The 26,295-nt window shown below is 44.6% G+C and overlaps 1 protein-coding gene across 7 annotated transcripts in view; it reads left to right on the plus strand.

Annotated features, from left to right (window-relative positions):
* The window catches only part of gpat3 (glycerol-3-phosphate acyltransferase 3), an 84,367-nt gene that overhangs the window by 21,628 nt on the left and 36,444 nt on the right, over window positions 1-26,295 (plus strand). For all 7 annotated transcript variants that reach the window (XM_086007446.1, XM_086007445.1, XM_086007470.1 and 4 more), the window contains exons 4-8: window positions 534-837; window positions 5,515-5,589; window positions 8,953-9,042; window positions 19,620-19,713; window positions 21,622-21,737. In XM_086007446.1, the coding sequence (XP_085863572.1) occupies window positions 534-837; window positions 5,515-5,589; window positions 8,953-9,042; window positions 19,620-19,713; window positions 21,622-21,737 (679 nt within the window). The remainder of the gene's footprint in view (window positions 1-533; window positions 838-5,514; window positions 5,590-8,952; window positions 9,043-19,619; window positions 19,714-21,621; window positions 21,738-26,295) is intronic.

Here is a 26,295-nt window from a genome sequence, read left to right on the forward strand (position 1 = left end):
GTTCCTTCGTCGTCACTGGGTCAAAATCCTGGAACTCCCTCCCTAGCAGCACTGTGGGAGTACCTTCACCAAAAGGACTGCAGCAGTTGAAGAAGGTGGCTCACCACCACCTTCTCGAGGGCAATAAATGCTGGCCTTGACAGCGATGCCCACATCCCAGGAACTATTATAAAAAAATACTACATTCTTTCTGTTTTTCCTTTTTGTCTCTACTTCACTCTTCTTCTTCATCTTTTTGTTTCTTTCGCTTTCTCTTCTCACTCTCACTTTCTCATGTTTTCTCTTCTCTTTCTCTCTCTCTCCTCTTGACTTCTCAAATTATGCATATTTGAGAAATTGAAGCCTTTAGATACTCCTTAGTCAAATGCATTTTCCACATTAATTTAGCAACACAGGAGAGGCTCAGTCACGTCTCTCCCCTCCCCCCCCCCCCCCCCCCTCTCAATTGTATGTGCACATATTTGATCTTTCACTCTCACTTTCTCCAGATACCTTTTCACTAGAATATAACAGTGTTTATTGTTGTCTTAAAGAAATTATCGAGAAGCGTGATAAAGTTTCGCTGGAAGAAGAGATGACGGAATTGAGACGATATTTGAATAGAAACAAACCTCCTCTTGAAGGGGACTTTGACCTCTCTGATGTGTTCTACTTCTCAAAGAAAGGATTTGAGGCCATTGTCGAGGACGAAGTGACCACTCGATTCAGCTCAGAAGAGTTGGTCTTGTGGAACCTGTTAACGAGGACAAACAAAAACTTCCAGCACATCAGTGTTCGTCTGACCATGCTCTGGGGGTTGGGAGTCGTGATTCGCTATGGGGTCCTCCTGCCTCTGCGGTAAGTGCAAAAAAACTAAAAGAAGTCCAAAGATTTCATACAGTGGTTGAAAGGAGAATGCTGCAGTTTGTGTATACAATTCAACTTAACAAAAAAAAGCTTTTTAGGGGATCTGGGGCACATCATTCGCCCGAGAGAAGTGGATTTGAACGAAAGTGCTTGCGATCAAGAAATGCCACAGCTTGATGAAGTTTGTAGGGTTTTAGCCAGTCACCTAGAACAGACTGCATAGCACACTTGCTCAATTTTACAAACTCATTGAGTCATGTTTTCCACTTCGCTTTCTGTTGATGTCCATTTCAATTGTTGATTTTTGCACCTTTTCCACTTGTTATTTTTTCCCTTAAGTCTTTTTTTTGCTTCGCATGCTGCCTTGGGCTTCCCTCTGGTTACCATCTCCTCTTCCCACAAATTGTTGATCTCAGCTGAGTCCCATGTAGTGTGTGAGATGTATTAACAGGAGAGACATAGAATTTACAGCACAGAAACAGGCCATTTGGCCCAACTGATTCATGTTGATGTTTATGCGCCACACAAGCCTCCTCCCGCTCTACTTCATCTCACCCTATCAGCATGTCCATCTATTCCTTTCCCCCTCATGTACAGGAAACTTTTTTTTATCCGGCACCGACGTGGTGCCGGTTCATCAAAAATTCCGGATAACCGAAAGCTATAGTAAAAGATACGGAGAGCTGACAGCTCCGTATAAAGCAACAAACCCTGTTGCTTAGCAACAAGTGCAGAACAATGGCCACAAGTTCCAAGCGTATCTGTAGCTTAGCAACAGCTGCAGCCACACCCTTGCACAGCAACAGATGGAGGAAGGCAAGTAGAATATGAAGTAAAACTTACCTGAACCTACTCCTGAATTTTGCCGGTTAACCGAGATTTCCGGATATTTAGGTGCCGGTAAATCGAAAGTTTCCTGTACTTATCCAGCTTCCCCTTAAATGCATCTATGCTATTTGCCTCAACCACTCTATGTGGTAGCAAGTTCCACATTCCACACCCTAGTCCACTCCTCCATCACCCCCAGCACCTCTTCCCCTTTGCCCGGCACCTTCCCGTGCAAGCACAGGAGATGCAACACCTCTTATACCTCCCGCCCCCCCCCCCTTCCCACTGTTCAGGGCCCCAAACCCCCCTTCCAGGTGAAACAACGATTTACTTGTACTTCTTGCAATCTAGTATACTGTACACTGCTCATGATGTGGTCTCCTCTACATTGGGGTGACCAAACGCAGATTGGGTGACCGCTTTGCGGAACACCTCCGTTCAGTCCGTAAGGGTGACCCCGAGCTTCTGGTCGCCTGTCATTTTAATTCACCGCTCCATTCCCACTCGGACCTCGCCGTCCGCGGTCTCTTGCATTGTTCCCCGTAAGCTCAGCGTAAGCTCGAGGAACAGCACCTCATCTTCCGATTAGGCACTTTACAGCCTATTTACCAATATCGAGTTCAACAATTTCAGATCATAACCTCGGCCCCTATTATATTTTTATATATTTTTTATCCACACCTTTGGTTTGTGCCTTTTCCTTTTTTTCTCTCTCCCACATGGCAGCTGTCTCTCATTCTGCAGCGCATTTCACACTTCACCTCGAGTCTCTTTACCTGTCCTATTACCATCTTGTCTCGCCTTGAATATCTCTTAATGTCTCTTCACCTCTCCCAGACCTTCCCTTTTGTTCTTTCATCCCCTCCCCCATTTCCCAGCCCCCAAACTGGCCTTTTAATCTGTTTCTTTTCCTGCTTTTTTTCTCAGTTCTGAAGAAGGGTCTTCGACCTGAAACGTTAACTCTGTTTCTCTCTCCACAGATGTTGCCCTGGCCTGCTGAGTTTTTCCAGCATTTTCTGTTGTTATTCCACATTCTAACCACTCTCTGGGTAATGAAGCTTCTCCTGAAGTCCTTATTGGATTTATTAGTGCCTACCTTATATTTATGACCCCTAGTTTTGGACTCCCCCCTCAAGACAGAGGGCAAGTGTTCTACACTGCCTCCTTTCAGGGTCTCCTGTGCTGGGAAAGGCCATTGAGATGTCAACAGTTGCCTGCCCTTCATTCTAGCTAGAGTCCAGAATCTGGTCTGTGTTGAAAATACGTTTGACATCATTTTGAACGAGTTTTGACTAGCTGTCCTTCTCTTGGATGGTCTGGTTCCACGCTGTTGTTTACACAGACTCGGCTTTGTCCCTCGCTCTGCCAGTACATCTCCTGAGGGTAATGCTTCTGCAGGTTCCCAAATTGTGCAGCAAATATTCTATAAAAATTGGTGGTTGTTCTTGGGAATGATCAATGCGGGTCCAGATGCCACATATTCAGAACGGCCCAATTCAGGAAATTTAAGTAAATGCAAGACATTTCTTCTGCTTGTTTATAGTTGGAGGAAACACATTGAACGTTGGGTCACTGTGCAATTGATGTCCATACTGCTTTTTGTTATTGTAGCATCGTAAAATTCCAGAATACTCAAACGCTTAGAATTTTCATAATGCCTTACATATATCTCTGGCTCGTCGCTGGTGTGTCTTGCAGCTGTAGATCTAACGTTGCAAGTTTAGAAAATAATTGCATTTCAGACATCAGTCCATACAATCTGGGATGGAATGGGAAGTTATGTGCTTGCCTTTCTTTGAAGTTTCTTTCAAGAAGCCTCTCATTACAAACAAACAATTTACAAATTGGAACAGGAAAATGGGCAAAGCTTAATTGAAGTTTTTCAAAAAAAAATTGTTCCACTAGTTTCCACATTGATGCAGGCATTGTATACAAGATGCAGGAACACAGGAACAGGAGTAGGCCATTCAGCCCCTCGAGCCTGTTCCACCATTCAAACAGATCATGGCTGATCTGTACGTCAACTCCATTTATCCACCTTTGTTCCATTTGCCTTGATGCCCTTACCTAACAATAATCTATTGATCTTAGTCTTGGAAAATTTAAATTGGCCCCTCATCCACAGTCTTGTGGGGATTGGGTTCTAGATTTCCACTACCCTTGTGCGAAAAAGTGCTTCCTGATTTCCCTCCTAAATGGATTAGCTCTAATTTTAAGATTATGCCCCCTTGTTCTTGATTTTCCCCCATCTGAGGAAATAGTTACTCTCTATCTAACCTATCAGATCACCCCTCAACCGTCTAACTTGACTTGCTTTCCATTGAGTTTAATGCAACCTGTACTCATTTAACCCTTTTAGCCCCGGTATCACCGGCATGGTGTCCAAGATGCAGGAATGGTATATATAGCCAACATAGCATTTATTGGAGGGTCGGGCCACTCAGCTAGTTGGCGTGCTCTCATTGTCTGTCTGACATTAAGAGACCCCTCCCTCTGCAGGGAAGAATTGTAGGGTTTGTCGTATGGGTATTTCTGTGGGGGGGGGGTTTCATACTCTTTTTTTTACCACTTTGCTTCACCTTGTACCAGAATGATGACTTGTGGAGTGAAATCCAGAGGATGTGCCTGCCCTCTCCTTTACTATTGCTTTCTTGTCCATCGAACTATAGGGTAGGTCAGGGAAGATCACCACATTAACTGATTGGGCCATGACATAAATGCAATAGTGTTTCCCGATATATTACAGCTTATCTCTGACCTGCGTTGCAGGAATTTCATATTACTTCACTGGCCAGGTGCGCTCTTGGGCAGTCTGGTTCCACTTAGATGTTTGTTTTGTTCCGGATCAGATGGTGCTATTTGAAGTTTGTATAATTCAGTACTTTGTGTTCTCCAATACACAGATTTCATGACCTGCAAGCCTAGGGATGCTATTATCACTGTTTCCCAGATAGTTGCCAGGTATCAGACTTGTACAAATTTGGCACCACTATGACAAGACCAACAACTTGCATTTATATAGCACCTTTAATGTAGTAAAAATGTTCCAAGGCGCTGAAAAGCACACCCGATTTACAGTATGCGGACAGTGTTTAGTTTGTTTCCAGGTCACTGCCTGCTTGCATGCTTTGACTTTCCCCCTCGATCTTGCTTGGAGTCTGAAATGCTACTTGTCCCTAAATCAAGCCAAAGCAAAAACTAATCGGCACTGGGATGCAATTGGAAGTGTGGTAATTAGGTCTATACAATTAAAAGGCTGAAATGGGTTTAGTAGTATGGATCACAGTGGCAATCATTTTTTTGTCTCGCATTTCATTTAAACCACCAAATGTACAATCAAAAGCAGCGTCGCAACACATGGGCTTCACACAGCCTGCAGTATAACTGCAATCAGTGAAAATGGAACTTTATGTTTTTAATGTCAGTGAAGAGCCAACTGGACTGGAGACATTTTGATATAAAAAAAAATTCCTCTGATGTTGGAGTGCTGGTTAACATCGTGCAATGCATGACCAGTGTTTTTCCTTTTAACTGTTTGAGAGCAGCGCAGAGCTGGCAGTATAACTTGGTCCTGCCAGCTCACACCACTCTCCAAGCAGGTACTGCTCTCAAACTGGACCTGCAGTATAACTAGTCAAATAGTGTTGAAATTCTGGAACTCTGCAAAAGAAACTATTGATCGTCCGATCATCTGTACAAAGTATGCGTCCATTTTTGCTATTTTTCTGGTGTGATATATCGCTCCACTGCACCGTGAATGAATTCAGTCCTGTACATTACGTTTGGTTTCCTTCATTAGACCCATTTTAATAAGACCTTCTAACCTGTTCTCTCCTGCAGGATCACTTTGGCCCTGATTGGCATTAGCTGGCTGGTGATCGGGACCAGTTTAGTAGGACAGCTGCCAAACAGCAGGTAAGGAAGATGTACACATGCATACAATTTCAGCAAGGGTCACTGACCGTGATCAGGAGGAGAAACCTCCACTGTTTTCCCCCCCCCAACCCCCAATCTCAGGGTACTGAGGCCAGTTGTAGCACCCCTACTGCTGCCCTGAGTTCAGTTAACTCAACAAAGATTTATTGAACTTGGAACCTTTCTGGTGCGTATGATTCAGCTGCTGACAGATAAACTCACCGAGGTATCAGTGGAGCTTGTGCCTGTGGGTTCTAATAAAGAGCTCTCAATACCTCGGTCTCAATCTCCTGGTTTTTCTAGTTCTCTAGCTAGAGAAAGCAAACTCCACAACCAGAGAAATACAGAACAAGAGAGACACAAGAACATAAGAAATAGGAGCAGGAGTCGGCCATTTGGCCTCTCGAGCCTGCTCCGCCATTCAATAATATCATGGTTGATCTTCTACCTCATCTCCATTTTCCTGCACTATCCCTTGATTCCCTTAGAGTCCAAAAATCTATCGAACTCAATTACTGAGTATCCACAGCCCTTGGGGTAGAGAAATCCAAAGATTCACAAAAAAGGGACACGCACAGTTAGAAAGAAAAGAGGGGAACCCGTGTGACAGGTGCTTATTACCCTTCGTCACTTGTGTTTTTGCCACAAGTGTTCGCGTCAAGTACATGGTTGGTGATTGGTAATCTCAAGTGTATAAATCATCCAGTGGTTAAGGACTGGAGGTAGGAATAGAGAGCCGACTTGTAAAATATTAAGACTGAGACACCATGGGGTGAAAACCTCAAGAGATGCTGTTTGTAGCTAACGGGCGATGTGCAAGTGGAGCCACATATAATGCATTTGTTTGGGGAGGAGCGACAGAAACTGCTCGCAGTTTGACTTCTGTTACTGTGACCTGCTCCTGCTCATGAGCTATAACTGAGCGCGTCTGTGCCCCACCCTTGGTGTTGCCTTGACTTACCAATGAATCCTGACGCAGAGGCGTGTCCAGATGCAGCTACTAAAGAAGAAAGAAAGACTTGCACTGATATAGCACCTTTTACGACCTCACGATGTCCCAAAGCGCTTGAAGTACTTTTTGAAGTGTAGTCACTGTTGTAATGTAGGAAACACAGCAGTAAATTTATCTGAGGAAGGATGTTCTTGCCATGGAGGGAGTGCAGCGAAGATTCACCAGACTGATACCTGGGATGGCAAGAATGACGTATGAAGAGAGATTGGGTCGCTAGAGTTTAGAAGAATGAGCGGGGATCTCATTTAAACTTATAAAATTCTAACAGGACTAGACAGATTAGATGCAGGAAGGATGTTCCCGATGGTGGGGGAGTCCAGAACCAGGGGTCACAGTCTAAGGATAAGGGGTAAGCCATTTAGGACAGCGATGAGGAGGAATTTCTTCACCCAGAGAGTGGTGAACCTGTGGAATTCTCTATCACAGAAGACAGTTGAGGCCAATTCATTAAATATATTCAAGAAGGAGTTAGATATATTTCTTAAGGCTAAAGGGATCGAGGGATATGGGGAGAAAGCAGGGACAGGGTACTGAATTTAGATGATCAGCCATGATCTCATTAAATGGCGGAACAGGCTGGAGGGGCCGAATGGCCTATTCCTGCTCCTATCTTCTATGTTTCGATGTAAATTTGCACACAGCAAGCTCCCACAAACAGAAATGTGATAATGACCAGATATTCTGTTTTAATGATGTTGATTGAGGGATAAATATTGGCCAGGGCACCGGGGAGAACTCCCCTGCTCTTCATCGAAATAGTGACATAGGACCTTTTATGTCCACCTTGGAGAGCAGACGGGGCCTCAGTTTAACATCTCATCCAAATGACAGCACTCCCTCAGCACTGCACTGGAGCGTCAGCCTAGATTGGTTTTTGTGCTCAGGTCTCTGGAGTGGGACTTGAACCCACAACCTTCTGACTCCGAGGCGAGAGTGCTACCCACTGAGCCACAGCTGACATTGAGTCATCCCTTACTTGGTGCAAGAACCCCTTCATTTCAGTGCTGGTACAATGAAATAAAACTATTAACAGCAAAGATAATTTTGAGACACAAAGTGACTGTGTCTCGACCTGAGCTTATCATGCTAACACAAGCAGCGGTGCAGTGGCAGTTTTAGAAGCGGGTATACGTCATGTGTGGAATGTAATTTCCTGGGGGCGGTGGTGGGGTGTCCTCGTCCAGAAATAATTGATTTTTGATACTATCTTTCAGTATTTATGTAAAATATTTTGTGTGCGCTTTATATGAGCGAGTACATTCTGCTGGGTCGAAAGCTAGACCAGTGAATTATGTGCATCATGTAATCTATTAACAACATCGTATACTTTTTTCCTGCTATCCCATCATTCTTTTTTTTTAGCCTAGGAATTACCATTGGTGTTATTGGAATGATATGATATTGGTATGATCAATGTTCCCGTTAAGCTGTGCAGCTGTCTAGAAGTCCCGCGCAGCCGGCTCACCGGCTTTTAAATGGAAAAACCGCGCATGCTCGGAATTTTGAATGGGCCGCGCAGCCCATTAAGGGGGCCGTGAGGTGCCAAAAAATTTGGAGATAACATTGGGTATGATATGATATTGGTATGATAGTCCTCTGCCCTTTCAAAGGAGTAAGCGCTTTAGTTGAAGTAGTGGACAAAAGAATGTCCGACAAGTGCATTAAACTACTGTCGCCAACAGTAATTGCTAGGTTTGGTCTCAAAACAAATCACTGATCATATAGAATAATATAAAACAGCCCTTCATTGCTGTAACTGTGGCAGATCTATCATGGTCAGAACAACAACAACTTGTATTTATTAAGTGCCTTTAACGTACTAAAACGTCCCAAGGCGCTGCACAGGAGTATTTTAAGACAAAAAATTTGACACCGATCCACATAAGGATAAATTAGGGCAGGTGACCAAAAGCTTGGTCATAGAGGTAGGTTTTAAGGAGCGTCTTAAAGGAGGAAAGAGAGGTAGCGAGGCAGACAGGTTTAGGGAGGGAATTCCAGAGCTTAGGGCCTGGAATTCCCTGGAAGGTGGCTGTCTGTATTGATTTGCCATGTTGTACACTTGGAGCCAGGATCTTGGCTTTCAAAAGTAAAAACATAGGCATTCGGTTCACCACAACACTACACAAGTTACTTTGACCTGCTATGCTTGAGTTTTTAAGCATGTACCAAAGTCCACTCCCTGCCACATCAGAACTCTTATGTTTTTATTAACCTCTTTCCTAATATAAATGAAGGCAGTAATCACAATGCTCGAACTAATATCATTTATTTGCTAAGGTAACGAGCTTTTCCCTATATGTGAGTTAAAGGGGAGATGGCGTGAAGTCTTTCTTTTGCTTTCCTCCTCACAGTGTGAAGATGTGGCTCAGTGAGCTTGTTCACTTGATGTGCTACAGAATATGTGCAAGAGGACTGTCTGCGACGATCCACTACCACAACAAGTAAGTCTGCAATAGTCAAAAGTCCGTATTAATGATTTTTAAAAAAGTAGGGCAGTTTCATCTAAGTAGAAAAGCCCAATCTGTATAATGCAAAGGTGTAAAGTCCTGTTTAATTAATGAATATTTCTGCATAAGATTCACTTTTATTACAAGACGACTTTTCAGGATGAGTGGTACAGTGAATTGGCACACAGTTCTTTAACTTCTGGGACCTTGCTTTGAAGTATGGAAGTATTGTCTCTTTCCAATAGCAGTATGGGCCCACGTGACAGGACTTCGCCCAATCTCAACCCTTTCCAGTTCTTAAAGGGCACAACACCAGAGCACTAAACTGCTCCTAATTCAAAACAACTGCATCAAAGTGGCAGCCTCAGTCAGATGGTTAGTGTGGAGATGTCCTACAGATGCAGCAGAGGAGGAGGATTTGGGTTTCTGCTATAGCAGATTGTTGAGGCAGAGGAGAGAGTTGCTCTGTATCTATCCTATGAAATATCAGATCTGGGAATGCTTCATCGTGACATTGGTCTGAAATTTCCTGTTCATAGTTTTACTGGAAAAGTTGGCGAGAGTACACGTTGGATTTCCCGTTTTTGCTCTCCTGTCGACGGGAAGCATTTCGTGCTGCAGGGGAGTGAAAGTGTTCAGCTCACCAGCAGTGATGTATGACTTTGAGCACAATATTCCCATATGTACGTCAGATTCGGCAGGAAAACAATCACTTCTTCAGAGTGGAATTGCGTCAAACTGAAACACAGAATGACCTGGAAATGGTGGTGTGGTAGCAAAGTGGCAATGACCATTTTTAAGACAACTTTGAGAATGCAGTTGCCCAATGAACATCTGGAGAGAGGGTGTACCATCACCCAGGTGTGTGTAAGTTGGACAGTTCAATATATTTACTCTACCGCATTTAAAACTGCAACGAAAATTCGGGACACTGAACTCCCTTTCGGCTGTTGCTTAGCCATATTCCTTAGCATAGGTGAAATCGTTATTGCCGAATGCTTCACCCATTCTGAGGCACACATAGCGCAAGTCATGTTTCACTGGTGCTGTTGCGGAAAGGCATGGTGTCCGTAATCTTTCATCCTTGCCGAGGGCAAGAATTATGACTTGGGTGCGGATTCGAATCTACAAAATCAAAAAGACTGTTGAAAAATATAGGACACCAGGTAAGCTATTGTCCAATGAAATATGCCCAAGTAAGGAAATCATAAGTAATTTTAATGCTTAATAATTGAAGATGGGTAATACAAAGTACTAGCTCATTTTTATTATCCTGTTGAGGCACCCTGAGAAGAGATTGCTGTGAATGATGTAACTGTAGAGTACATCTTCCAAAATCACATTATACAGTGACAACTTTACCCTAAGTCAATATTGTTCCATACACAATCTAAATTTCAAGTAACAAAACTAGAAGTGGGGACACTTTCCTCTGCTTTTTATAGACTTGACTACAAAACAGAAAAGAGAGTAGGGGTTAAAGGTAATTACTCAGACTGGCAAAAGGTGGGAAAGTGGTGTTCCACAAGGATCAGTGCTGGGACCACTGCTGTTCACAATTTACATAGAAACACAGAAGATAGGAGCAGGAGTAGGCCATTCGGCCCCTCGACCCTGCTCCGCCATTCAATGAGATCATGGCTGATCATCCAAACTCAGTACCCTGTCCCTGCCTTCTCCCCATATCCCTTGATCCCTTTAGCCTTAAGAAATATATCTAACTCCTTCTTGAATATATTTAATGAATTGGCCTCAACTGCCTTCCGTGGTAGAGAATTCCACAGGTTCACCACTCTCTGGGTGAAGAAATTCCTCCTCATCTCAGTCCTAAATGGCTTACCCCTTATCCTTAGACTGTGACCCCTGGTTCTGGACTCCCCCGCCATCGGGAACATCCTTCCTGCATCTAATCTGTCTAGTCCTGTTGAAATTTTATAAGTTTCAATGAGATAAACAATTCAGAATCAGAAGTACAATTTCAAAATTTGTGGACGATACCAGATTGGGGGCTATAGTTAATATAGCAGAGGACTATGACAAAATACAGGAAAACATCAATAAACTTGCAGAATGGGCGTGTAATTGGCAAATGAACTTCAATATAGATAAGTGTGAGGTGATACATTTTGGTAGGGAGAATAAGGAGGCCACATACTCCTTGGAAAATGAGGGCTGGATTTTGCCAATGGGGAGCTTTTGGAGGCGGGACTCCCACTTGTCGGGTTTTAGTCCCGCCTCCATCAACTCTTTTCCCTTGATTGACCTTGTTAAGCCAGCGGGCTTAGCAGGCCAATTAAGGGAAAGCCGGTTACAGAGAACGTCAGCGTATGACGTTTCATCTGTCAAAATTTTTTGACAGATGAATTGTCCTCGTTTGACAGCTCTGTGAAGCTGTCAAACATTGACATTCTATGTAGTTTGATGAGTTCTTGAATTCAAGATGCATCAAACCTCTTTCTTTTGCAGAAATGAGATGGTTGTTGCATTGGAGAATGCAACGGCCATCTGTCATCTGTGCCAGGGGTGCGAGACTCTCCGCATACCCAACTCTTGAAGCCTGCAGGAAGAAACAAAGGTAAGTAAACTTTTACTAACACTTTCCACTCGCCTCACATACTTACCTCTCCACACTTGCACCCATCACTTGCCTTCACAGCGCACTTTTGCACCCCTCCGACCCCCGCAAACCCACTACAGATAGACTATCCCTTATCCGAAAACCTTGGGACCAGCTGTGTTTCGGTTTTTGGAAATTTTCGGATTTCAGAAGGTATTATTTCAGACTGGGAAACTCCTAGCATTCTTTTCACAGGCAGGCTCTGGAAAGCATCTCTGTAGCTTAGCAACAGCTTCAGAGACGCTTCCAAGCTACTGGGCCGAGTGTTTACAAGCTGTTGCTGAGCAACAGTGCTTGTTGTCAGATACGGAGATGAAAACCTTCATATCTGACAACATTAGCGCTGGTCTATCCGGAAGTTTGGGTCGAACGGCAGCACATCGGACGGGCCGCTGTATTGTTGGGTTCACTCTCCCGGTACCTCCTTCACACTGCCCGGCTCGGCCTGCAATCTCCTACCCAGGAGGGAACTCTGTGACCCTCTGCCCTGCTCACAGGGAAAGGGCAGAGGGTCACTCAGTCACACTTAACATCGAGAGCGAAGGCCGGCGTGTCGACAATCTGCAGGAATTCTTGTTCTGGGCCCCGGAGGACCCCTCCTGTCATGTTTTGTGCCACTCGGGTCATGTCGTGCGCACGACTTACGCTGAACGAAAAAACTTTCGGTTTTCGGAAGTTCGGATAAAGGATAGTCTACCTGTACTCTCCTTGGTGACCCTGGCGTGGTTCGAAGCCTTCGGGAAGCCCACACTTGTGTGGGTAAAATGGGGACAAGCCTCTTATCTGCCTAGTTAACAGGCAGATAACTGGCACTAATCCCCTTCCCGCCTCCAAGGAGATGGGACCCGGTGCGGGTCGACTACCCACCTCCTGGCAAGATGGCCCAACCTGCCCCCAGATTCTGCCATTTTCTCGGCAGTCCCGGTTCCATACCTGCCTCCCCAGGGCTGGCAAGATCGCGCCCTAAGTGTCTAAATGGGGTAGAAGAGCAAAGGGATCTAGGGGTACAGATACACAAATCACTACAAGTAGTGACGCAGGTTAATAAGGCCATAATAAAAAGCAAACAAAGCACTGGGGTTCTTTTCTAGAGGGATAGAATTGAAAAGCAGAGAAATACTGTTAAACTTGTATAGAACCTTAGTTAAACCACACTGTGAACAGTTCTGGTCTCTATATTATAAAAAACATATAGAGGCACTGGAGAAGGTGCAAAAAAGATTTACTAGAATGATACCAGAATGGAGAGATTATACCTATCGGAAAAGTTTGAAAAGGCTGGAGTTCGTTTCTCTAGAAAAAAGACTGGCGGGTGACCTGATAGAGGCCTTTAAGATTATGAAAGGGTTTGATAGGGTCGACGTAGAGAAGATGTTTCCACTTGTGGGAGAGACCAGAACTAGGGGCCATCGATATAAGATAGTCACTAATAAATCCAATAGGGAATTCAGGAGAAACTTCTTTACCCAAAGAGTGGTTAGAACGTGGAACTCTGTGCCACAAGGAATAGTTGAGGTGACTAGCATAGATGCATTTAAGGGGAAGCTAGATAAACACGAGGGCGACAGGAATAGCGGGATATATTGATGGGGTTAGATTAAGAACATAAGAAATAGGAGCAGGAGTAACCCATTTGGCCTTTTGACCCTGCTCCATCATTCAATAAGATCACGGCTGATCTTCTACCTCAACTCCACCTTCCCGCACTATCCCCATATCCCTTGGTTCTCTTAGTATTCAAAAATCTCTGTCTTGAATATACTCAATGACTGAGCACCCTCGGCCCTCGGGATGGGAGGAGGCTCGTGTGGAGCTTAAACACTGGCATGGACCTGTTGAGCTGAGTGGCCTGTTTCTGTGCTGTAAACACTATATTATGTAAGACTTCATTCAGTGTGCTGAACAATTGCTTCAAGATTGTGACAGCCGACTGATTGCTTAAAATTCCAATTTCCTCTTTGAATGCAGGAGGAGCTTTTGGGTCAGGAGCCTGGTGCTGGCAACTAATCCTCAAGAAGCCTTCTGAACTGTTTGAACACACAAAACAATCTAACTGCATCCTGCACTTCTCTCGTACACGATATTGAATAAATTAATAAACAACGTGGCTGCTGCTATCAACCGTGAGGAATAATACCCTTGGCCATTATTGTCATTGGGAACCAAACAACATGTTGGTTGTATTGACCATGGGGTTGGGTGGATGGGGATGTCTGTGCTCCAGTGCAAACCGTGCTCCTTTTATACTGTCCTCCGACATTGCCTGGAGTTGCTCTGGTTTCATGTTGCTCTCCGGGGGAACGTGATTGGAGTCACACCATTGGCTTCGGGAGTGATCAAAGGGGCAGTACAAGAGGTCACGCCACAAGCCTTTTGTTTTCGTTCGGTTGAATAGCGGCATTTTTTAAAGTTTTTGAAGCACACTATAGAGTTTAAAACATTACATTGTTTTTATTGGTGTGCTCAATGAAACTTTTCCATTAAAAGAAATAGCGAAACAATAATTTCAATCTGAATTTGAAAAAATCGTGACTTTGCCATGAATTAATGCAGTTAATTTATACTAAATATGTTGAATGTATACTTTTGACTCTTCTTGCTCAATCTTAATGTTGCCATTATACCAGTTACTAAATTGGAACATTTTGAAATTTAATTTAATTTGACGTAGAATGCAACTGTGGCGATTGAGGGTTAACTAGCAATGTTGTGCTTGTCTGTTGGACACAATAGCACTCCTGTTTTTCAGTACGAAGTGTGGGTTTATTCAGATTGCACAGAATGGTGTGGTGATAGTGACTCGTCATTGTAGATGTGCCAAGTTTTGATACTTGTCTGTTTTTGAAACGGTACAAATGAATGTTGGGATTGCAAGAGATCTGTAGTGAACAAATCCTAAGGAAGGGGAGCGTTCACTCGAGTGAGACATCACAAGGAATGTTCTGAGGATGCAAAATGAAACATACTGGAGCAATTCATTGCTGAAAATAAGCAAGTGACATTTCATTTCAAAGATGGACACATTGTTAATAACCCTCTGTATATAAACAACAACACCAACTTGCATTTAGATAGCAACTTTAACATAGTAAAATGTCCCAAGGCGATTCACTGGAGCTTGGCGCGGAGCCTCTTATGGAGATAGTGGGACAAGCTTGGTCAAAGAGGTAGGTTATAAGGAGTGTTTTAAAGGAGGAGAGAGAGTTAGAGAGATGGAGATGTCTAGGGAGGGAATTCCAGAGCTTAGGACCAAACAGCTGAAGGCACGGCTGCCAATTTTGGAGCGATTCATCTCCGGGCAAGAGGCCAGAATTGGAGGAGCGCAGAGATCTCAGAGGGCTGTAGGGCTGGAGGAGGTTACAGAGATGAGGAGAGGTGAGCCCATGGAGGGATTTGAAAACAAAGTTGAGAATTTTAAAATTGAGGCATTGCCAGACTGGGAGCCAATGTAGAAATGTACCAGGGGGTGATGGGTGAACGGGACTTGGTGCGAGTTAGGATGCGGGCAGCAGAGTTTTGGATGAGCTCAGTTTTATGGATGGTGCAAGTTGGGAGGCAGACCAAGAGAGCATTGGAATAGTTGAGTTTAGAGGTAACAAAGGCTTTGATGAGGGTTTCAGCACCAGATTAGCTGAGGCAGGGGTGGAGCTGGGCGATGTTACAGATGTGGAAGTAGGCGGTCTTGGTGATGGGGCAGATATGGGATCGAAAACTCATCTCGGAGTCAAATAACTCTCCAGCTTATTTGATTCCAAAGTTAACAGCACAAATTAATTTAATGATTGCAGAATATAATTTTATTGGTATTTTTCTCAACGCAATGCAACATATTTTATTTCATGTGCTTCTTTGTTTCACCTCGGGGACACCCATTTTGGATTGTACTGGGTTTTCTATTTTAACTAAAGTCCCATTGTTGACGCGCATGTGTGGAAGGCGGTGAAGATGAATGATTGATTGGGCTGAATTTCAACAGTGGAGGTAGTTTAACTCTTAGACTGCCAGCAGGTTCAAGGAAGTTCCTGAACCGCAATGTTTTCAGCTCCTGCAACAACACTGAAATAATCGCCAATTTTAAAAGGAAAGACTTGAATTTATATAGTGCCTGTCACGACCTCAGGATGTCCCAAAGTGCTTTACAGCCAATGAAGTACTATTAGTGAAATAATTGCCAATATTAGTGATATAATCACCGATGTTAGTGAAATAATGGCCAAAATTGGTGAAATATTGCTAATATTGGTGACATAATGGCCACTGTTAGTGAAGCAATCACCAATGTTAAAAATGTACTTCAATTCTCCTGGCCCTATTGTACTTTTTATTCTCTCTTCTTTCCAACTCTGTCCCATTTTGACTTTTTCAAGTTTTTAAACACTTCTTTTCATCTGTAGTAAATCTACCTTTAACCGTTTTCTAATTTTAAAACTTGTTCTAAAATGTTTTACTTCATTTCCCTGCACTTGCCCTGGGCTGCCTGGAGGTGGAGACCGGGTTTTCATTGCCCAATAGTTATTTTCTGCCAATCAGAAGAACAGAATGTGAAGCTTAACCTGGCCACCAATCAGTAAACTTGTTCGTGGCCCCTGGAGCTTGTCTGCTGTGTTGTTGCAGGGTATTTTTAAAAATTCATTCACGGTGTGTGGGTGTCACTGGCAAAGCCAGCATTTATTGCCCATCCCGAATTGCCCTTGAGAAGGTGGTGGTGAGCTGCCGCCTTGAACCGCTGCAGTCGGTGTGGTGAAGGTACTCCCACAGTGCTGTTAGGGAGGGAGTTCCAGGATTTTGACCCAGCGACGATGAAGGAACGGCCGATATATTTCCAAGTCAGGATGGTGTGTGAATTGGAGCTGATGGTGTTCCCACGCGCCTGCTGCCCTTGTTCTTCTAGGTGGTAGAGGTCGCGGGTTTGGAAGATGCCGTCGAGGGAGCCTTGGCGAGTTGCTGCCGTGCATCTTGTAGATAAAGCCTCTTGTAGATAAATGCCAATAAAGCAATTTGAATTGAATTGAATTGAATTGGTACACACTGCAGCCAAGCTTTTAGCACCGTGACCTCCTGGTCTTTCACCACATAATTGTGGGTAAATGGCGTCGGCACCTTCCCTGTGTCTGAGTGTTCAGCACACCTGCAGTGTGTGTTAAACAAAATGGATCTTTGACATACACCAGGGCTGGGAACAGCAGCACTGGCATGAATGTTGATATCAAATCTGGTACGAGCCTGGGACTATTTTAAAACGCAATACAATTTTCCTTTTTACGAGTTTTGAGGGTTTTTTTTCCCAGTAATGAGTAATTTAGTTTTGGGAAATGTGCTGATCGAAACATTTATAATTTTTTTGTATTTTTAATGTAATTCCCAAACTGATCACTATTCATCCTGGTGTATGGCGTCTGAACTGATTTTCATTTCTGCACAATTTCTACTTATATTGGGACTGCCAGACTTTGTAAAAACCAATTTAACTGATGCGATAAATATTGAATGTATTTTGGAAAAAAGCATCTTCAAGAAGTGGAAGAGAGCTGGAAGTGGAATTGAAACAGAAATCAACAACTAGTAAGGTAATACTAGGCAATAGGTTTGAAGGAGCTCTTAATTCAGCCAAGTTGGTAAACATCGAGAGGTGTGTGTGTGTGTGTGTGTGTGAGAGCGAGCGCGTGAGTGAGTGAGCGAGAGTGCGTGTGTGTGAGCGAGTGAGTGCGTGTGTGTGTGAGCGAGTGAGTGCGTATGCGTGTGAGCGAGAGTGCGCGTGTGTGAGCGAGAGTGCGCGTGTGTGAGCGAGAGTGCGCGTGTGAGTGCGTATGCGTGTGTGTGAGCGAGAGTGTGAGTGTGTATGTGTGTGTTGACTGTCAGTTGACTAGGTTCCAGATCTGCTTATTTTGACTGACTGGACTTAACGCCTTTGACCGTTTCTGAATAGTCTTTCTGTTTTCCTGCTCATTTCACTGAATTCCTATTAAGCTTATTCTTCAATTTAATTAAACAAAACACAACAGGCCATTTTATTCCATCATGATTTAATCTACAACTATTCCAAAACAAGTGCTGCACACTCTGAAATGTGTGGGCTTAATCTGGCCTTCATTTTCCATTTTAATTATTGACAAGAGGTGGTCTTTGAAGGTCAAGTGGGACATTTCGCCCGACCTGCTGTCCGCTCTCCTGCTTGAGCTGGTTTGCCCACAGACCCGAATAAACCAGGAAAATGATGATAAAGTCAGAGCAAATATAGCAGACAGTAAGCTGCGATGGCCCATGCAGGATGTGTCTGTTATAGAAATGTTGCTTAGTGTCTAGTACGGTTTTAGATCGAGTCTGCTGCCTGTGGTATACATGAAGGTACCTGCATTTATACAGCACCTTATTACATCACCAAAGTGTCTCAGTGCTTCACATAATGACTTACATTTGGAGCGCACGATAGTTATTATTACTGGACAGAGGAGGCTGTGTTGCACCACTTCTGGTATGGTCTTGGTGAAAGATAGTTATTCTGGTGCGAGCTCCAGTCACCAGATAAGTAAGGACTGGCGAGGGACACTTGGCCTATCCCGGCAGGAAGACCCAATAGTCACCCCGACTTCTCCTCCCACCCCCCCACCGTCTCCCATGACAGCATCCAGTGGCTTCTTAAAAGATTCTAGTTTTTTTTTCCTCCATTGCTCACTCTGGGCAATGGTCTATGTATTGTTGACTATTTGTCTGAAGATCTCCTGACATCAGCCCTGAATTAACACTCTGCCTCCTTGCTTTACTCTCATGGTTTAATTTGAAGTGTTTTGGAGCCGTCAGTTCAGCAGACATGGGATAACTTATCTTTTCTTTAGAAAATGGATCTTTGTTTAGAAGTCTCTGACGTAATAAAACTCGCTATGCACTTGGTTTGAGTATAAAGCAAGGCTTTAATCAACTTGTTTCAAAACATGGAGGTCTAGTTATCTTTCACTAGTTCCTGTTTACACAATGTCCTGGGCAAGCTGGGCCCACGCCCGAGTATTTATACTCCTTGGACGGTGCCACCAGCTGGCCGTCCAGTGTTATTTCATGAGTCTTTCTTCATGGATCATAAGATTCATAACCGTCTCTTTCTCTGTTTTACTTACTTGGGGGTCGGAGAGGAGTTTTCCAGATTTCACCCCACTCCCTTTTTGGCCCTGGGTTGCTTTTTCTGGTTCGCTGCGTCTCGCAGGAGATTACATCGCTCCTGGGGATAGGAAGTATCTCGGCACCATGCTCTCGGCAGCTTTGAGTTTGATGGCCCAGCTGGTCTTTTCCTGCCCGTCCTTTTTGTATGGTCGTACTTCGCTTTCTAAGCTTGCTGGAGCTGCTGTCACAGTGAACAACACTTTTGTTTACCAATAAAAATAGTTTTTGTCTTTGTGTTTTAATTTTTTGTGTGTATATTTTTATTTATGCCATGAATGCTAGTGTACTGAATTATGCAATCTTTCCTCTAGTTTTTGTTGAGCTTGTTACGCTGCTGTTCCTAGTTCGGCACTGCCTCCATTTGTGTGTGGGCGTGAGAGCAAAGCACAGGTTAGACGATACTGAGGGTATGAATGAACACTGCAGGTGCATGCTTACATGCACCCCACTATAACTTGGCGCCACTCAGTTCTTGGGTGGAAAGTGGTTGTTAGGATGCTTAGCTCCTTTCATCATCAGAATAAAATAGGACCACAGTATAGGAGGTAGCTTCAGTTAGGCTGTGACCAGCTCTAAAGAAAGCTTGTTGTAAGCCTGCTTGTTGGAGATGGCCTTGTGAAGGTTGGTGTAGACTAGGTTGGGCCAGAAGCACAAGTGTTAATACTGTATTTCTTTGTTGGGTTTAATGCAAGTCATGGGCGGTGTTGATCCTGATGGTGTGGTGTAAATTGGGGTATTGCAAGTGTTGGGGTTTGCTGACTATTAATGTTGGGGACTTTTAACAAATACTTTGTAATTGCAGAGAAAACAAACCAAAGAGAGGAGGAATATGTGTAGCAAACCACACCTCACCAATCGATGTCGTCATACTGGCCAATGATGGAGGCTATGCAATGGTGAGAAGGATGATGCTCATAAAGCAATTGTCCACTTCTAATATATTTTTTAAAAATCACAGGAAAAACATATTAAGAAACCTTTTGAAGTAGTTTAATTGTTGTGGGCCACTTAGACAATTCATCTTATTTTATTAGTGAGGGTTTGTCTCCATTTCTCTGCTATTTTTCTCCCGTATGCACTAACTTGTCAAGAGGTTGGACAAGTGACCTGCTTCCAATGCTTTTGAGCTGCTCAGTATGTGTGCACAGCCCCAGAGAGGCGTCGACTCTCCCTTACCCCCTCCAATGGGAAGAATTCGGCTTGTGACAACAACATGGCGGAGATTGGACCTGTGGCTGCATGAGACACCCCAGGCACCACTTTCCCATCTTGAATTCCGTTGTCTATCTGCCTCTCGCTATCTCTCTCGTCCTCCCTCTCTCGTCCTCCCTCTCTCGTCCTCCCTCTCTCGTCCTCCCTCTCTCGCTCCCATCTTGCCTTTTGCTCTCTCCAGCTTTAAACTTCTTCACTACCAACTTTATTTTTTGACTGAGAAACTAAAGTCAAACGTACCGCAATCTTCTTCCGTTAATTAAAAGTCACTGTGTGTCATAAAATTGAATTATACAGTAATTTGGGGTAAGCAATTTAGATAAAACAGCACAGGAACTGTTTTTGTTTTGCTCAAAAAAACTCGAATTAACAGTTAATTCAAATGGAGTAATTTTCAGTGAAGAGGCGTGCGCTGTGTCCATTCACCACTCTAGATCCCTCCTTTTAGTTTGAGCATTACGACCTGATAATGCCATAAATATCAAAAAACATGGAAAGAGAGTGGTTTGTACATCACCCAATAAAATACCAATCTGCCGCTCTTCTCTCCCTCCAACCATAGACCAGCTCATTCACGCCAACGTTGTAAACACGCAGTGAGATTTAAAACTAATGGCCTGACATTAAATTTTTTTCTTGCTTTAGAATGCCTATATTGGCCTGGAATTAGCGGTCAGCAGCGAAGCGAAAGAGTTCGCCGCTGGCCTCAAAGTACGCTTCGCACAAGAATCTCGCAATCCCTGTGTCGAGAACTTTGGGTTTTTCAACCTTCAGTTCAATTCAGTGGACTGTAGTGGGGATCCCCTTGTGCGAGCTGGTGTGACGTCAACAAGGTTGACTAAGCAGCCAATCAAAAGACAGAATTCTCAGACAGCGAACCAGGAAGTGAGTAAGCTCTTAAAATTCTAACTTTTTAAAAATAGTTGGAGAGAGCAAAAGAAAGATTGGTGCTCTCTGCTCTCACATGGGGAAAAGGCAAACCTGCGATAAAGATGGACAAACTTTTAAAAAAAGTGTTTTGAAAAGTTTCTCAAATTTTCATTTTTATTAAATTGGACTAATTTCACACTGCGCAAAATTAAAATTGGTTTTCCAGACCCTTAACATTTGTTTAGCAGTCAATACACTGTTAAAACCCCAGCTATACCTAACCCCTTTGGGTCTAACTTTTAGTGGGAAATTTAACAGCGTAATTACTGCGGAAGAGCCAAACTTTTCATCAGTTTCAATGATTTGGCTGATTGCACAGATTGCCGGCTGTGTGTGTGGGGCGGGGGGGGGTGGGGGTGTGTGTGCGTGTGTGTGGGGTAGCCCAAATCCCGAAGTTGCGGTCAGTTTCAAAGGCGGATTGACGGTGAACGCTGTCGGTTCGCCGTCATCCTGACTGCAAATTGCGGGCCATGAATGAGTCTTGCTGTTGGTTAGCGAGCATCAATCTGATGATGTGTTGGTAATTTTAATGACATGTCTAACTAAGAGTTGGCAAAAAAAATTGTGGGTGATTTGTTACAGTTTGTCATTTTTGTGTGCTTTGGTTAATTATTGAAAAATAATTTGAGCTGCGAAAAATTAAATGGTCCATTTCTGAACAGGTTGGACAGGTGCATGGTGGGCTGATGGGAGTCATTCAGAGGTCCATTGTCAAGGCCTGCCCACACGTCTGGTTTGAACGATCCGAAATGAAAGATCGCCATCTCGTAACAAAAAGGTTAGACGCAGTCACTGTTGCATGCAACATTCATGAACTTAGGTTCATTCAGACTTCCCTGTCCCTGTTTTCAGGAGTCCAGCACTGGACTGAAGGAGTCAAAGTGGAGAAGCATTCAGACAGTAATGATGAGCTGCTTTGTAATTACGGTTTAACTTATTGTTTACTAAATGTACTTGCCCCTCAAATCTGTTCCGCCATTAAATTAAATCATGGCTGATCTGTATCTTAACTCCATCCACCTGCCTTGGTTCTATATCCCTTAATGCCCTTGCTTACCAAAAATCTATCAATCTCAGTTTTGCAGTTTTCAATTCACCTAGCCTCAGCCACTTTTTTTTTGGTGGGGGGCGAGGGTTGCAGGGGTTAGAGTTCCAGATTTCCACTATTTTTGTGTGAAGAATTGCTTCCTGCCATCACCCCTGAACTGCCCGGCTCTAATTTTAAGGTTGTGCCTGTTGTGTATGTACCTTTAAGCGAATAACTGGTCTCAGACTGCAGTACCGGCAGTGACCACCCCTGTATAAAAGGCGCTAGAGAGCCTCTGTGTTTTCAGTTTCCCGATCGACTTCAATCAGTAAAGACTTGTTTTGTTCAACTCCTGCTGTCCGTGTCTCAATCATTCACGGACATAATACTGGCGACGAGCAGATACGAACTTACCTACAGTCTGCACCACCTCCTGGGATCCATTCCTGCAGCGAAGTGAGCAGAGGTCGAGGCCAGAAGGAAGAAAGAAGCAGTAGAAACGGGCGTCGACTGTGGGCACCCGCCCCTGTGTTAGCGGAGTTGAAGATTGCTGGAGAAGCTGTCGAAAGCGGGGCCTGGTTCCTGTCGACGGTGCTTCAGCTAATCGGGCTGGTGGCAGGTAGTACACTGATCCTTCCTGGGCTGCGGCGGTCGCGAACTCGAGCGGGTGGTTTGCAGCGGGGCCGAGCAGCGTTGTCGGGAAGAGGAGAGAGAGAGGGTGGAGCACACAGGGCGCGGCCGGTGCTACGAAGCCGGGCTGCATATAGACCCGAGAAGAGGGAGGCAAGAGTCCCACAGGGTTGTTCCACGATGGGAAAATAATAAACGCGCAAGAAACCGCGAGGAGCTGCAGGTTGCAACGGGAACCGTGGAAAGCAGCGCTAGCAATAGCGGGGAAGAAGGCAAAGCGCGGGAGGCGCCATTTTGTTAAATCGGGGAAGAAGGCAAAGCGCGGGAGGCGCCATTTTAGATTTTCAAGATGCCGAAGACTGGCTGCATCACTGCCTTTGATAATACAATAGAGGACTGGACCACGTATGTGGAAAGAGTCGAGGTATATTGCGAGGCAAACGAAATAGCCGATGAGAAAAAGGCATCGGCATTGCTAAACTTAATGGGTGCTAGAACGTACGGCCTATTGTGGGACCTGATTACTCCAGCCAAACCGAAGGCGAAGAGTTTTAACGAAATTGTTGCTGTCCTACAGGAACACCTAAACCCTGGACCGCTGTTGATAGCAGAAAGATTCAAATTCCACAGGAGAACTCAGCACAAAGATGAGAGCAATGCTGAGTATCTTACGGAACTACGCAAGCTATCAAAGCACTGCCAGTTCGGAGCAGGACTGGCAGATACCCTACGGGACAAATTTGTCTGTGGACTCCTGAGTGAAGGAACACAGAAGAAGTTACTCTCAGAGAAAGAGCTGACACTAGATAAGGCTTTCAGCGTGGCAGTATCGTATGAAGCAGCAGCCAGGGGAGCTGCGGAAATTAAACAAAAGCCACAGGAATACGGCACCCACGAAATGACACGGGGATTTGCAAAATGTTATCGCTGCGGCAGAACTAACCATGACCAGAAGGACTGCTGGTCCAAAGACAAAATATGCAGGCAATGCGGAAAGATGGGACACATTGCACGAGTTTGCAGGTCTGGGAAGAAGACCAGCGACAACAAAAAGGCTACTAAGGAACCGTACAAGAAAGTACAAAAGATGACGGACAGTAGTTCCGAAGACCAGATGAGCGATAATGAATCCGGGAACAGGAGACTAAGCTGTCTCAAACTTCACAATGTAATCGCAAAAGAGGATCACCGAACCATTTGGGTCACCCTCACGATAGCAGGGTCCCAAGTTAAAATGGAATTGGATACAGGATCAGCGCTAACCGCCATGAATCGACGAGACTACGAGTGGCTATTCGCACACATACCCTTGAGAGAGACATCCATCGTCTTGACGGCGTATACGGGGCAAAAAGTATACCCCAGAGGAAAAATAAGGGTGCCTGTCGAATATAACGGCAAGAAAATACGGAAATTGTATCTCTACATACTGCAAAATGGTGGACCACTGTTATTGGGACGTGAATGGATCAGGAAGATAAGCTTAGATTGGCACTCCATTCATGCAATGACGGTGGACGGTAAAAAAGATGAAGATGTCACTCCTGGACGATTGTCAACAATCTTAGCTAACGCCAAAGAGGTATTCCAACAAGAACTGGGCACTCTTAAAGGCGTAACTGCCTCGATAAAAATAGAAGAGAATGCAATTCCCAAGTTTTTCAAAGCAAGACCGGTACCATATGCAATTCGCCCAGCCGTCGAGGCAGAGCTGGAGAATCTGGAGACGGCAGGTGTGTTGTCTAAGGTCGACTGGAGCGAGTGGGCGACACCCATCGTTCCTGTCATGAAGAAAACATTAAGCAATAAGTCTGAGGAGCCAAGGAAGGTTCGCATCTGTGGGGATTTCAACGTGACGGTGAACCCAGTCCTTCACTCAGTACAATATCCTCTTCCAAGGATAGAAGACATCTTCGCCTCACTGTCTGGAGGGAAGCGTTTTACAAAAATTGACCTAGCACAAGCATATTTGCAGGTGGAGGTTGAAGAATCCTCTAGGAAGTATCTCACGATAAACACTCTCAAAGGTCTTTACCAGTATCATCGATTGGTATTCGGAGTAGCATCGGCTCCGGCGATATGGCAAAGAGCGATGGAACAAGTTCTGCAAGGGATTCCGGGGACTCGGTGTTACTTGGACGACATCCTTGTGACAGGTGAAGATGACAGTGAACACCTTAACAACCTAGAACAGGTGCTCACTAGACTATGGGAACATGGGCTACGAGCCAACCGCCCCAAGTGCGAGTTTTTTAAGAAACAGATATCGTATTGTGGCCACGTGATTGATGAAGAGGGGTTACATAAGTCCCCTGACAAAATTGAAGCGGTTGTTAAGGCCCCAGCGCCTGAAAATGTGTCGCAACTGAGGTCATTCCTCAGATTGGTGAATTACTACCATAAGTTTTTGCCGAATTTGTCGACAATTCTGCACCCGCTGAACGCCCTGCTACGAACGGGAGTAGCATGGAAATGGAGCAATGACTGTAAGCGGGCCTTTCAGAAGAGTAAGGACTTAATCACTTCAAGAGAAGTATTGGCTCACTACAACCCAGCACTGCTGATCAGACTGGCGTGTGATGCGTCTCCCTACGGCATTGGGGCGGTACTGTCACATAAATTCCTTGATGGTTTAGAGAGGCCGATAGCTTTTGCGTCACGCTCGTTAACTTCTGCCGAGCGTAACTACGCCCAGATTGACAGAGAGGCCCTCAGCCTAGTGTGGGGGGTGAAGAAGTTCAATCACTACCTGCACGGTCAAAAATTTACTCTACTAACCGATCATCAACCTCTTGTCTCCATTTTCAACCCTCAGAAGGGCGTACCGATAATGACAGCACAATGGCTGCAGAGGTGGTCCCTTTTCCTCGGGGCACACCAATATGACATCGAGTACAAAGGAACTAAACAGCATGGGAATGCTGATGGATTGTCACGCCTACCGTTGCCGACGGTGGAAGAAGACGACCTTGCAGTGGATCCAATGGAGTTATTCCACTCGACCATAGTCGAATGTCTCCCTGTGACGAATGCAAACATAGAAAAGGAAACACGGAATGACCCGACACTATCACGGGTCTATGATTTAACGGTGAAGGGATGGCCAGCACATTGCGAACCACTGCTGCCAGCATTCTCGCCGAGAAGAGAACAGCTGTCAGTGTGCAGAGGAACCTTGATGTGTGGATCCAGAGTAGTAATTCCACCTAAGTTGACGGATAGAGTGCTCAATGAGCTTCATGAGGGTCATCTGGGAGGGGTAAAAATGAAGAACTTAGCCAGAGCGTTTGTGTGGTGGCCGGGAATCGATAGAGAAATCGAAGAGATGACCAAGAGCTGTGCAGGATGCCAGAAGGTCCAAAACGCCCCACCACAAGCTCCTCTGCATCCATGGGAGTGGCCCTCATCTCCATGGCAAAGGGTGCACATTGATTTTGCTGGTCCCTTCATGGACTCGATGTTTTTAATTGCGGTGGATGCAGATTCAAAGTGGCCAGAGGTATTAAAAATGTCCTCAACTACCACGGAAAAAACTATCACAGTTTTACGAACCATATTCGCCAGGAATGGGCTGCCTGAACAGATTTGCTCTGACAATGGACCGCAGTTTGTGTCTGAAGAGTTCCGGAGGTTCTTAAAGAACAATGGTGTTAAGCATTACACATCTGCCCCATATCAT

Source organism: Somniosus microcephalus, chromosome 2 (genome assembly GCF_052327205.1).
Source record: "Somniosus microcephalus isolate GS21.2 chromosome 2, FLI_Smic_1.0, whole genome shotgun sequence".
In the NCBI taxonomy this organism is placed as follows: Eukaryota; Metazoa; Chordata; class Chondrichthyes; order Squaliformes; family Somniosidae; genus Somniosus; species Somniosus microcephalus.